The sequence below is a fragment of the Oryzias melastigma genome, linkage group LG11 (genome assembly GCF_002922805.2).
Source record: "Oryzias melastigma strain HK-1 linkage group LG11, ASM292280v2, whole genome shotgun sequence".
In the NCBI taxonomy this organism is placed as follows: Eukaryota; Metazoa; Chordata; class Actinopteri; order Beloniformes; family Adrianichthyidae; genus Oryzias; species Oryzias melastigma.
In genome coordinates this window covers 23093788-23107342 of record NC_050522.1, presented here as the reverse complement: position 1 = coordinate 23107342, position 13555 = coordinate 23093788, and the positions used below count along the sequence as shown (strand labels likewise).

Here is a 13555-nt window from a genome sequence, read left to right as displayed (position 1 = left end):
AAAACTTCACCAGTGAGTTCTTGGAAACTTAGTTCCTTCACTTTCTTCTTTTTTGTTTCAGAAGTTGACGTGGAAGTCTAAAGATGTCGGCAAGTGTACAGTTAGAGGGAAGAACAGCGTAAGTTTGAACTTGAAAGTTGTTTAAATTTCCTTCATGTGCTTCAAAACTCCAAATGTAGGCTATACGTTCCCTGTTTCCCCAATTGCAAATAAAAAATGTACTTTTTTAAGCTCACATGATGAAGCAGTTAAAGCTTTTCCTGTGATGCTTTTATTTTGTAGGATGAATGCTACAACTACGTCAAAGTACTGGTTCCCAGAAATGATGAGACGTTGTTTGCTTGCGGGACCAACGCTTTCAACCCGACTTGCCGGAATTATAAGGTAAATCTAAAGTCTTGGCCTCATGGGGTCGACCCGTACGGGGGCTGCTGGTTTTTGGGGTTATCTGGGCTCATGGAGGAGCGGCATCTTAAGGAGGGCACAGGTGTGTCTTGAGGGCCGTAAAAAAACTCCTAAAAAATATGATTCCAGGAAAAAAAATAGAAGAAACCTAACGGATGTCCACATGGGGGAGGAGTCCTCTCTTTGGACGGACAGGACTATTAACGAAGAATTAGCTTATCTAACTCCACTATTATGTGTTTGAATAGAGTTCAGCCAGATGGGACTGGGGGACAGGTGGGTCAACAGCTGAAATGACAAGTCGGAGGCGAGGTCCACGGACTAGAACAGGAGCACAGGCAATCCAACTGGAATTTGAGTGGGAAAAAACAACACGTGAATTGCACTGCACCAAACAGAAGCTCAGAGAACGAAATAAAATAAAGAATTAAGACTGGAGGAGAAGTAAATGAGAATAGAGACTAGAACTCCAGTGCACCATACTTTTCCAAGGTATAGGTATGCTGATTGCACAATAGGGGTCGAACAATGTCAATATCGCCGCCAATATTGGGTATTTTGACATATCGGTATCAGCCAAAGTTGAACTTTTTGGCTCCGAGGCAGCCGCACCTTTTGTCTGATTTGATTGGTTCACCACACAGAGGCGGTGCCAATCAGAAATTGAAGCTGTTTGTGGTGAGGAGGTTAAACCACACAAAAAATTCCCCTAAAGTCGTAGTAAACATCTCTGTCCTATCACAACTGTCAATATTATGCAGAATATCATAAAAAAATGTTTATGGTCTACTTGTTGTAGTTTGTATTATTGCAAAACTTGATGCTAATATGTTTACTTCAGGAGCAAATGAATATTGGCCTAAATATCACCCAGACTTCAATAAATATTGGTATCGTATCAGACTTGGAAAGAAAAACATATCAGTCGATCCCTATCACGTAGTACTATCCACCTACGCTAAATCTATTCATTTGTATGGTGGAAGTACTGGATCCTAACAGGTTGAAAAAATAAAAAAAAAATCTTTAAAATCACTTTCCCACCTCTTTGAAGTCTTCGCTCCTACGTACTCTGTACAGGTTTGCCCAAAACTCGAATCAACCTATAAGAGCAGTTATGACCGACCCTTTATTCACCATCTCCTGTAAGCTGCACACAGTGATTACTCCAGTTTTCTTTTTTCTTACTAAAAGAATTAATAAAGTAAATCAAAAGCTGGTTTGGTCTCTTTCATCGAGAGCTTTTATCCCGTTCGATATCTATTGATAGTTTCCAGACTGCTGTGGTGGAAACAGACTTTAGGGTATTTGCAGATCGTATCGACTTATTGGAAGAGGCAAACTATGGTCTTAACAAAGCCTACAGTTTATTTGTTTTGTTCCTTTTATTGGCTCCAGTTGAAGTGGCTGAGAGCTGATGAGTCCCTTAGAGCAGCTGAGGTAAAGTAATGTAGAACACCTTTTAATATCAATCATAAACGCGTTGGGTTTTTATCTCTTTTTGGACAAATCTGAGCTCCAAAAAGTCATTTTTTTTGTCTGTTGTTTCTGCATAAGACAGTTTTATTGCAATTAACCACATTTTTGTTGTCCAGTGTGTTATATATTGTGATTTTACAAAGACTTCTAGTATATTTTTGGTTACACTTTAGATGTGGGCAAAGATAGTTAATACATTTAAGCTTCTAAGCAGCTTATTAATATTGTCTTTGTAGACAATATTAATATTTCCCTTCAGATGTTAATGAAGTATGTTAATAATCCATATTTGGCTTATTTTGTTCATAAATATCTAACTAACACCCTATAAACACATTAATAATTAATTAGTTAATGTATTAATAAAGCTTGTTAAGGAGTCTTATTATAAAGTTTTACCCTATTTTTTTTATTTTACTTGTTTAATTGTATATTTAAATTACTTTATTTTTCAATATTTTACTCAAAACATATTTGATTTTATGTTTAAATTACGCATTACTTGCTATTAAATGTTTTTTGTTTTTCTGCAATAGAGAAAGTAAATGAAGTAAATAAATTCATGCATTTCAGGTATTCTGTTGGAATATGCAGCTGAGTTTGATTGACAGCAGTGGTACCTGCTGCTGAAACTCCCTGTACTTTCAAATCTGTCTGCAGAAAAATATAAAATATTGAAAAACTTTTTAAAAGAAACGACATTTACTATCCACTTAAACTAAAAAACAATACAAAAATTGGTTTAGTTTAGTTAAAAACATTAGCTCATCTTTATGGACGGTTGTTTAAAGCACATGTGTCAAAGTCAAGGCCCAGGGGCCGGATCCGGCCCTCCAGGTAATCATAACCAGCCCTCCAGATCAATTTTTTTTATTGTTATTAATGAACCGATGTTGCTCTTATTTCTAACTTGTATAATTTTGATAAAATATATATATTTTTGGAGGTTGAAAGTTATTTAAAGTTTAAGTTTATATATTCTGTAATAATATTTCTACCTTTTTATTCATATTTATAGTTAAAAAGTTACGGTTTTAAAATGTAGCATTCTGCTAGCTTTTTGGAATATTTTGGAATTTATTAAGATTTTATGCTCTTTTAGAGTTTAGCTAATATCTCGGTAATATGCTAGCCGTTTTGGCTAATTTAAGCTTTTTTTAAGGCTGTTTTGGAGTTTAGCTAATATTTAAGCTACATGCTAGCAGTTTTGGCTAATCTAGGCTTTTTTTAATTTATTTTTTTATTTTTTAGGCTGTTTTGGAGTTTAGCTAATATTTCAACATGCTAGCAGTTTTGGCTAATTTAGGCTTTTTTAAATTTTTTTCTTTATTTTTTAGGCTGTTATGGAGTTTAGCTAATATTTCAACATGCTAGCTGTTTTGGCTAATTTAGGCTTTTTTATTTATTTATTTTATTTTTTTTAGGCTGTTTTGGAGTTTAGCTAATATTTCAACATGCTAGCTGTTTTGGCTAGCCTAAGTTTTTTTTTGTTTATTTTTTTAGGCTAATTTAGCATTTAGCTAATTTTAGCTAGCTGTTTTGTGTTTTGAATTTTGGCCTCGTGTGCGATTGAGTTTGCCACCCCTGGTTTAAAACATAATGAGAATACTGGCTTTGTATATTAAGCCTCTAATCTATAAGGTAAAATAGAAAAAATGTTTTTCTCTAATGATTTATCAATTTAAAGCATTAAATCACCGTTGCGGTTAACAAACTCCACACATTGAATCTGGTTTCGGCTCCTCTAATGTTCTCCTACAGGTAACAGCAGGTTCATTTAAGGCCAGAGACATAATTTACCGCGGCGACAATGATGCAAAACATCGGTAAGCCATTCATCATGCAGCTGCTTTCAGGCCGCGCTCTTTCATCATAATTATGGGAACTTCAAGGAGGTGTTTAAGCAGGGCAGCGGATGATCATCAACACCGTGTTGTCCGATCGGCCCAATCCCGCTGGGAGCTTTTAATTCATCAACGTTCCTTGTGTCCAACCCTCTCAGACGGCCACTGATGGGAAAAAGGTTGTGCTAGCATTTAATTGTTAGCTAAAAACTTCAAAGGTTGATTTGGACTATTTTACTCAGAGAAATCAAGACTGATGTGAAAAAGATCAACATATTCCGCTTTTTTGTGTTGGTGGGATAATGGATTCGGAGTAAAAATAAAAAAATGAGTTGGCAGAAAGGTCAGAGATCATCTTTTATGGTTGGAAAAGTAATCAGCTCCCACAGGGAGAGAATAGCAGAGATTTATAGTTCTGGCTCCAAACGACTGATTATCTATTCAGCTAACAAAGTCAGAACTGCTGCCCGAGCGTGGCAAAATTATCAAAGCATTCAGGCCCTCTTTATGGGAAACACAACTGTTGTCATGTTTTATTAAACAATGATGCTGAGGGAAATGATAAAACCAGAAGTGTGTTCCCAGATTTAGTGGGTTTGGATTTTTTAAAGACCCACTCCGATGAAAAATGTTGTTTTAGTGTTTTTAATATGCACTTTTCTCATACCGGAAGACATATAAAAAAAAAGTTAAGCTTGAAAATGTCATTTTAGAGTATTTTTTTATTTAAATCGCTGTGAATAAGGAGCAGATGAAAAATAAAATTTTTTTAATTATAAGTGGTCCCAGGATGGAGCCTTGAGGAACTCCACATGTAATTTCTGTTGACTCATATGTGAAGTTCCAAAATATTTCCTGTTTTCCAAGTACGTTTTGATCCAGTTTAGTACTGACCCAGTTTTCCAGAGGTGAATTATCAATGAACTCATGCCGCTCTGCAGAAAATATGTCCTAAAAAATCCCAGAGGTTCGGATAAATGGTTTTGGCTAAAAATCATAATTAAAGCTTTTAAAATCAACACATGATCGGGTCTTCAAGAGGTTGAGAATGAATTCAGTCATCTGTAAAATGATCTTTTCTTTCACCGTCTGCTCCCCGTCATCCTCATCATCATCATTCTTGATGCGTTTTGAACATGTTTTGTATTTGATTAGTGTTGTTAGCTCACGTGTGCAGTAATGTTAAGCTGTTCTAATCAGCGCTGACTGACACAGGTTCATTAGCAGCGTTATTATCCTCCCTGAAAAACATCCCGTGAATACTATTAGCACACATTTCATCACAAATGACACATTTACATGACATTTTAGCTATTGGAATTTCTTGTTTTAAATATCTCCTTGTTTCATTAACATATTTGTAAATGTAATCCATGTTTATTTATTTTTATGTGACTTAAAGTGTAACAAAATGAGCTTTAAGTAGAGAATCTGCTGCCGTCTTCCCTCAGATGACCTCCATGGAGCAGGTCGGAGAGGAGGTGGTGGGTCAGGCCCGCTGTCCGTTTGAGTCCGGTCAGTCCAACGTTGGACTCTTTGCAGGTAGGAGGAGAATCGATGTTCTGTTCTGCAGAAAGAACTCCAAAAGTCACCTGTGGTTTCAGTGGCCTCACTTTCACGAACTTTTACCACGTCTTAGGTGGAGATTTCTACTCTGCTACCATGACGGACTTTCTGGCCAGCGATGCGGTCATCTACAGGAGTCTTGGAGACGACCGACCCGTTCTCAGAACCGTCAAATACGACTCCAAGTGGCTGCGAGGTACGCCGCTGACTGTTACGGTCTTTCCTGCTCGTTTATTGGATGGATCAAACCAGGATCAGCTCAAAGTAATTGAAAAAGGGGGCCGTAAATTTGAAAAATAGACCAAATCTCTAGTATACAATCTGTACACAGTTTCAAATTCAGCGTCTTTGAGATTACCCAGAAGTCTCTGCGAAAAAAAAAAAAAAAAAGTGGGCATTGATACTCACTAAATTGGCAAATATAGACCACAATGCATTGTGTTTGAACAATTTTTCTTTCTTCTGAAAAAACATATACATAAAATATATTTACTTTTTTAATAAAAACCATCTGAGTTTTCATCTTCAGAGCAAAAACATTTATAGTTTTCGTAAAATGTTCACATTTGTTAGTTATTTGTCTACTAAATCGGTGATGTCACAGTTGCAATTTAAATAAAAAAAACAAAAACAAATAAGTAGTGAATATGGTTTCAGAATTTCTTTTAAAATCCATGGCTTGTCCCAGAAGTCTCTGCAAAAATTAAACTGTGAACATCGATGCCCACTAGTTCTTTAGGAAGTAGGGAGAGAATTCTACGGAAGCCGAAAGCGGTCAAAAAAAATAAATAATTTTGTCGTTCTAATGACATCCACGAACTTGTTATAATGAGAGAACAAAATTTGTGTTATCTCTTTTAAGTCTTTTTACTTTAAGGTTAAAAACAAAAACGGCAGAAGAGAAGTTGTTTTCTAGTCTACTTTTTGATTTTTATGTGGATCCACGCTCCTCAAACACAAGACTGATGAGCGTTTCTTCATGGTGCGTTCATCGAGTTATCAATTTAATTCTGTGGACATTTTTTCTAAAAAAAAAAAATGGTTTTATAAAAAGTGAAAAAGTCAATCCTGGATTCTGTCAATCAACCCGTTTTTTGGATGGAACTGAAGCGTTTGAGTAGCTAATAAGTAAAAAAATAGACTGAAAACTAACTTTTTTGGGGGTGTTTTACTCTGATGGTTTTGTTGCTAACCACAAAATTTGGAAATTTAAAACAGACAAAGTCGTTTTCTTAGTGGTGGAAAAGGAGAGAGGAACGCTACGATACATTACCCCTGATCTAGTTATCACAAGAAAATGAATGTCATTTTCCTGTGATAACGAGAGAGTGGATCTCATTATCATGAAAAAACAATACTAATAAAAAAAGTAGAGCAGGCAGTTTTTTGACTTTCGTCGATTGAGAATTGGCTCTTGAGAGGAATTGTCGTCACCATAATCTCCATCACTGATCGTCCCAAAAGCCAACGTTCTTAAAGCCCCGCCCCCAGTGAAAAAAAAAAACATTTTCCATATAAAACAGCAGCTGTTACAAAAATAAAATGTTTAATCTAATAAAAGTTTTGATTTTACTTTATTTTTGTTTATTTAATCAACCTTTCAATATTTATTTTAAGTTTACAACATGTACTTTCAAACTTAAAACAGTAATTTTATTTATTTTTTATTAATTTACAATCTGTTTTTTCATTCACTTGAAGCTGATCCTGATTTGAGACCAGATTCTTACTCCTGTTACCACCAACACCAAAAACTTGCATCAGAAGAAGCAGAATCAGCTCTTTAAATGCAATGTTTTATCAATGGAATATTAGACCCAAACATCTGCAGACGTTCCCTCTCAGCAGACACGAGGAAAAAAACTTTTTGAAGCAAAGCAAATTTGATATATTTCGATTTTTTTACGGTAATTATTATTCTGTAAAACCTAACATTTAATGTTAAATAAATGACACCCAACCACAACACTTCAAAACCAGAAAAAAAATTGTTTCTTCTCTAAAAAAAAATAAATATTGTTTTAATATTATATTAAATGTAAAATAATGGATTTTGTTTTGTTCTTTAGGTGACTAAATGGTAGATTAAATTATTAAACACAGAGCTGACGTCTCTTAATTGTTTCATTTTCAATAAAAATTGTGTTTTTTAACATTTACTTGTGGATTTTTTCTGATGACGGAGGACAAAAGTAAAGAAAATGAAGTTTAAATTGCATTTTCTGAGCGTTTTGTTCTTCAAATTGTTGTGAATCAGGTGCAGATGAATAAAAAATATTGTATTTTTGTTTTTGAAAATACTCAGGAACTGGGAGGGGAATGGGGGCGGGGTTGCTCTTCACCAATCGTCCTGATAAAACCTAGAGGCAAATTTCTGATGAAACTACATCCTAGAAAACAACAGATTTTGGCAAAAAAAACCATTAAAACACTTTTTTTTGTATATATCATTTGTATTTATGACTATAAATACACAACATTTATGTCAAAACGTTTAAAAGTTTGAGTTTGTGTAGCGGTGACGCCGTTCTGTTCTTGCTGGGACATGGCCCCCGCACTAATGAAGCTCCCGGTTTAATAAAACTTCTTCTCTGAGAGGCAGTCGTGGGGGAGAAGAAGCGGGTAATTGAAAAGTGAGCGCAGGTGAAGGAGTCTTTTGTCACCTGCTAAGTGGGAGGATGTGCCGAGCAGACGCCGTCTCAATCAGGAAAGACCTTTTTTACCGTGAAAACCCAGGAAACAGACGATCATCATTATCCTCCGTTCTCCGCAGAGCCGCACTTCCTGCACGCCATCGACTACGGGAACTATGTCTACTTTTTCTTGAGCGAGATCGCAGTGGAATACACGGCCCTGGGGAAGGTACGTGTGAGAGAAGACTTTGTTTTCTTTCTTCTTTACAGTCAAATTGATATAACTTTTTAAAGTTTCAGAAACTCCACATTTTTCATGAGATTGTACGAAGCTTCTTGTAAAACTTGAATAAATTTTTTGTTGTGTTTAAATCGAACTGAAAGTGTGTTTTTGTCCGTTTCGTCAGATGGTGTTTTCTCGAGTCGCTCGTGTTTGTAAGAATGATAACGGAGGATCTCCTCGAGTTCTGGACAGATACTGGACGTCCTTTCTGAAGGTGAAACTCATCACTTTTTGCCTTTTTTTGGTTTTTCTTTTTGCCGAAAGCAAAAACCCGTCTCTACATTTCCCTCTCAGGCTCGTCTGAACTGCTCCGTTCCCGGAGATTCCTTCTTCTACTTCGACGTCCTCCAGTCCCTCACCAACGTGCTGCAGATCAACCAGAGGCCGGCAGTCGTCGGCGTGTTCACCACTCAAGCTAACAGGTAGCGACACGTCTCCAGCTAAGCATTTTCCTCATCATCATAAAGACGTGGGTACAGCGATGCTAAATATCTATAAACTATAAACTGTGTTCATGTTTAGAACTTTATTGTTCCCATCAAGAAGAGAACTTTGTCCTGATTGAACCACATTCTTTTACAGTTTTTCATTGGAAAGATTCAAGTTTCATCCGATTTTTGAGTGTGTAATACTTTTGTACTTGTAGTTGTGTATTCACTTAAATTACAAAATTAACTTCAATTCCATCTACACATGTACAACTTAAAGTTACAGCAGCTTCACACTAATTACAGAAACAAATCTTTAAAATCTGATCCATCTCTAGATTTCTTCATCATTGATGCATTTAAATGCTGCTGGGTTATCAGATTGTTCTTATTTGCTGCTTTGGACAAAAATTGTGAGTAATTATGGGTGAAAACCTGAAATTTTCCCACTTTCTTGGCAAAATGTGCCAAATCCATTCAGAGGGGGGGTTGTCAGGGGAACAGGACTGTTATCATTACTGGAGCTGCAGATCATGATGGAACTTCATCACTAAAATCAAATGTAAAACCTCGATTTAGCTTTTTTTGTCTATATTTTCAATTTTATTTTAATTTTTTCAAAAATTTGGCCAAAACCAACAAACAGCACTTTTGAATCCACATTTATAGACGTCAACAGACAGAAAAAGTTGATTTAGGGTTTGGTTCCCTTTAAGGTTTGTAGATGTTTTCCTTTAAAAAGCAGCTAAAAACACATCTTTTTAAAATTGCTTTTTCTTAACTCTGTTTATGTCCTGTTTTTATATTTGGTTTTACTTTGTGTTTTATTCTGTGTTTTGTTCTGTGTTTTACTGTAAAGCCCTTTTTTTATCTTGAAAGGTGCTATATAAATACAATTTATTATAATTATTATTATTATTCATTAAATGAGCATTAAATTGGCGAATTCGCGAAAATGGCATTTCCCTCTTTGCCCTCATTTTTTACTTTTTTTATTTTACCAGAATAGTGAAAATTTTAATTCATAAATTTTTCAATTATTGCTTGTTATTTCTATTTTACCAACTTCTTTATTTTGATATTATTTTTGTCTTTCTCTTTAAATTTGGTTTTTAATGTGAAGAACTTTGAGCTAAAGTTGATGAAAAAGTGATCTATAAATAAAGATTGATTTGATTTGAACATATTAGATATGTGGGCGTGGTTAAAGCTTAAAATGTACTTCTTAAAAAATTATATTGACCAAAAAAAAATAAATAAATAAATAGTAGTTTTAATTGTTTTAATTATTCTAAATAAGTAGATTTGAAAGTTTCTTCTTCTACAAATTAAGGGAGACGATATCCAATATTAAAACTGTCTTTCTAGAACCTCTTAATTCTGAAAATGGACTTTTTTTAGCCTAAAATGTAAAGATTTTTGCAAAAAGCTGTGTATTTTTTCTGATTGATTTCTTTCCATGGCCTTTCTTTTATTTCCAAAAGAGTTCCCTTTCTCCTCCGTCTTTAAAGTATTCACGCTCACAGAGGCTGACCTCATTAGTTGCTGCTCAGAGTGTTAAATTCACATGTGTGCGTCTCCGTCCATACGTCTCCGGTGTATAGTCTATATTTGCTGCACTCAGACGGGATTATATAAGGCAGAATTTTCCTGTGCGGATTCTGCTGTGAGTCACAAGCCTCAGCATGAAGCTCTGTGACTTTTACTGTCCGGGACGGTTGGATTAATGCACCAATTTAGAAATCGGGAGACGATCCATCTTTCCAGGCTGTGTGGTTTCTTCTTTTGTGACTAAAGTGCTGTAATTTGTATCAGTCAGTGCTTTAAATTTACAGCATTGTACAAAATCTAGACAAATGTAAAAACAATCCAGATTGTTAGAATAGTTTTATGCATGGATACACAATCAGTAGCTAAAATAAAGGAAAGAGAAACCTCCCAACTCCTCTGAAAACAATTAGGCTTTAAAGTTTGTAGATTTTAAATCGTGGTGAGTTCACAAATGAGACATTTCCTTGTTTCTCACATTTTTCACAGAGTATTTTAAACATTTAATACATAAATCCTTCGGTAAAGATGCAAGAAACGATTTAATGAACATGAATGTGGGCGTGGTTAACAAAAACCTCAGTTACCATGGAAATCCAAACATTTACTTTTCCAAATATTCATAAATAGAATGGTGGTTATGGTGGTAAAACCAACCGAAAAGCTACATTTTTGTCAGAAATAAGACGCCTCTCGCAATTTTAAATGTTCTTGTAGCTTTTTTGTTGACAAAAACATCAGTAATAACTCTTTGTGTCAATTTTATATTATTTTTTTCCACCATCAAAGTCACTGGTTATTACAGATCCACCATAAAGAAACATGAAGGACTCATCTGTTTATTAACGTAAGAGATGTATGGCTTCACCCCATTTGTTGTTTATCCAATTCAAGATATGAATGACAAAAAGAGAAACTTCTCGATATGTAAAAAATAAATGAATAATTGAATGTGGTCACTGAAGATGTTGTGAAAAGTACCAAAAGTGCAAGCATGAATGTCCTGAATGTACTGAACGTTTTATACATAACTTGCAGAATTTTCAGAAAGTGCACAAAGAATTTGAAGAATTTCTAAAAAAAAATCGCAAAACTTGCGTAAAAATTTAAAATTGTGTAAAATATATGAATGCTAAAAGTACTACAATGAATGTCCTGAAAGTGCTGATACTAAACTTGCAAAAAGTCCTCAAAGAGTCTTATTTATGTATTTATTTTTTGGGGATGCTTAAAATATATAAATACCATAAATATAAACATTTATCCCCTAGCTGTGCTGAACGTTTTGATAACAAACCCCTATTACTTGCAGAAAGTACAAGTACAAGATTTTGAAAAATCTCTCGAAAAGATTTGCAAAAATTGCTTAAAATTGTAAAATGCGTAAAATATATGAAAATCAAAGTACAAGTGTGAATGTCCTGAACATGCTGAACGTTTTGATACCAAACTTGCATTATTTGCAGAGGATACACAAATAATTTGAAGAATTTATTTAAAAAATCGCAAAAATTGCGTAAAATATTAAAATGCTTAAAATGTATGAAAACCAAAAGTATTAACAGAAATGTCCTGAAAGTGCTGATACTAAACTTGCAGAACTTGCAAAAAGGGCACAAATATATATATATATAAATATATTTATTATTTTTTTTTTCCGGAAAATCGTGAAACTTGCGTAAAAATGTTGAAATGCTTAAAATATATGAAAACCAGAAAAACAAACTTTAATCTCCTAGCCGGCTGAACGTTTTGATACCAAACTCCTATTACTTGCTGAAAGTACAAGTACAAGATTTTGAAAAATCTCTCGAAAAGATTTGCAAAAATTGCTTAAAATTGTAAAGAATGTCCTGAACATGCTGAACGTTTTGATACCAAACTTGCATTATTTTCAGAGGATACACAAAGAATTTGAAGAATTTATTTTAAAAAATCGCAAAAATTGTGTAAAATATTAAAATGCTTAAAATGTATGAAAAGCAAAAGTTCTAACATGAATGTCATGAACTTGGTGAACATATTGATTTATTATTTGTAGAAAGTGCACAAAGAATTTGAAGAATTTCCTGACAAATCGTAAAAATTGCGTAGAATTTTAAAATATGTATAGTACAAGGATGTATGTCATGAATGTGCTCAACGTTTTGATACCACATATGTATTATTTGCAGAGGGTGCACAAAGAGTTTGAAGAATTTATTGAAAAATCGCAGAAGTTGCATAAAATTTGTAAAATGTATAAATATCAGACGTACAAGCATGAACGTTTTGATACTAAACTTGCATTATTTGCATAAATTACACGAATAATTTAAACAATTTAAAATGTTAAAATCTGTAAAATGTACAATAACCAAAAGTACACGCATGAATGTCCTGAACGTGCGTTTTGATACCAAGCTTGCAGAATTAGAATAGTGAAAATTTGAAGAGTTTTTGGAAAAATTGCATAAAAGTAAAAATGCGTAAAATGTATAAATACCAAAAAATGCGAGCATGACTATTCTTTATGAACGTTTTGATACCAAACTTTCATAGGTTTCAAACTACAGAAAGAATTTGAAACATTTCTTAATATGGAGCTAAAAATCACAAAAATTGTGTAAAATCTTAAAAACCATAAAAATGTATGAATACCAACGCAACAAGCAGGAATGTCATTAATGAGCTAAATATTTTGATACCAAGAATGCAGAACTTGCTGAAAGCTCGTTTAAATTTTTACGTATCAAAAAAAGGGAAAAAAAAAACATAATAAGAAGAGAAAAAGAATTGCTTTAAAGAATTTACACAATAATATCATATTTTTGACATATTTTTTATGATTAAATTCTCCTGAACTGAATCCGATTTGAGTTTAGATTGTTTAAAAAGTTATTTTTTTAGGGGTGAGCAGAACTAAACGATGTTTGTGTCTTTTCTCCAGCATCCCAGGCTCTGCAGTTTGTGCTTTCTACATGGACGACATAGAAAGAGTCTTTAACGGGAAGTTCAAGGAGCAGAGGACCAGCGACTCGTCGTGGACTCCAGTACCTGAGGAGCAGGTTCCCAGACCGAGGTGAGGGGGCGGGGCATCACTTCATGTTGGGACGTCGACCACTTTGGACTTAGCTGATCCAGTTTGTTGTTGTTTGTTCTCGTCCCAGACCTGGTACTTGTGCAGGTGATGGTCCAGCGTCAGACTATAAATCCTCTGTCGAGTTCCCAGATGAGATGCTGACTTTCATCAAGTCCTACCCTTTGATGGACGAAGCCGTTTCCTCCGTTAACGACCGCCCATGCTTCACCAGGACCTCCAGCAGGTATTTGGATGGTCGCGTGGATGTTGGGACGGTTGTGGCGGATCTCATCATGGTCATCTTCAGC

The 13555-nt window shown here is 34.7% G+C and overlaps 1 protein-coding gene across 1 annotated transcript in view; it reads left to right on the top strand.

Moving 5' to 3' along the window:
* The window catches only part of LOC112162452 (semaphorin-6C), a gene marked incomplete in the record, with an annotated part of 81229 nt that overhangs the window by 4413 nt on the left and 63261 nt on the right, over positions 1-13555 (top strand). The window contains 9 exon segments of the mRNA XM_024298234.2: positions 62-118; positions 283-384; positions 5180-5270; positions 5368-5490; positions 8068-8156; positions 8335-8424; positions 8505-8632; positions 13116-13247; positions 13336-13491. Coding sequence (XP_024154002.1) covers positions 62-118; positions 283-384; positions 5180-5270; positions 5368-5490; positions 8068-8156; positions 8335-8424; positions 8505-8632; positions 13116-13247; positions 13336-13491 — 968 coding nt within the window.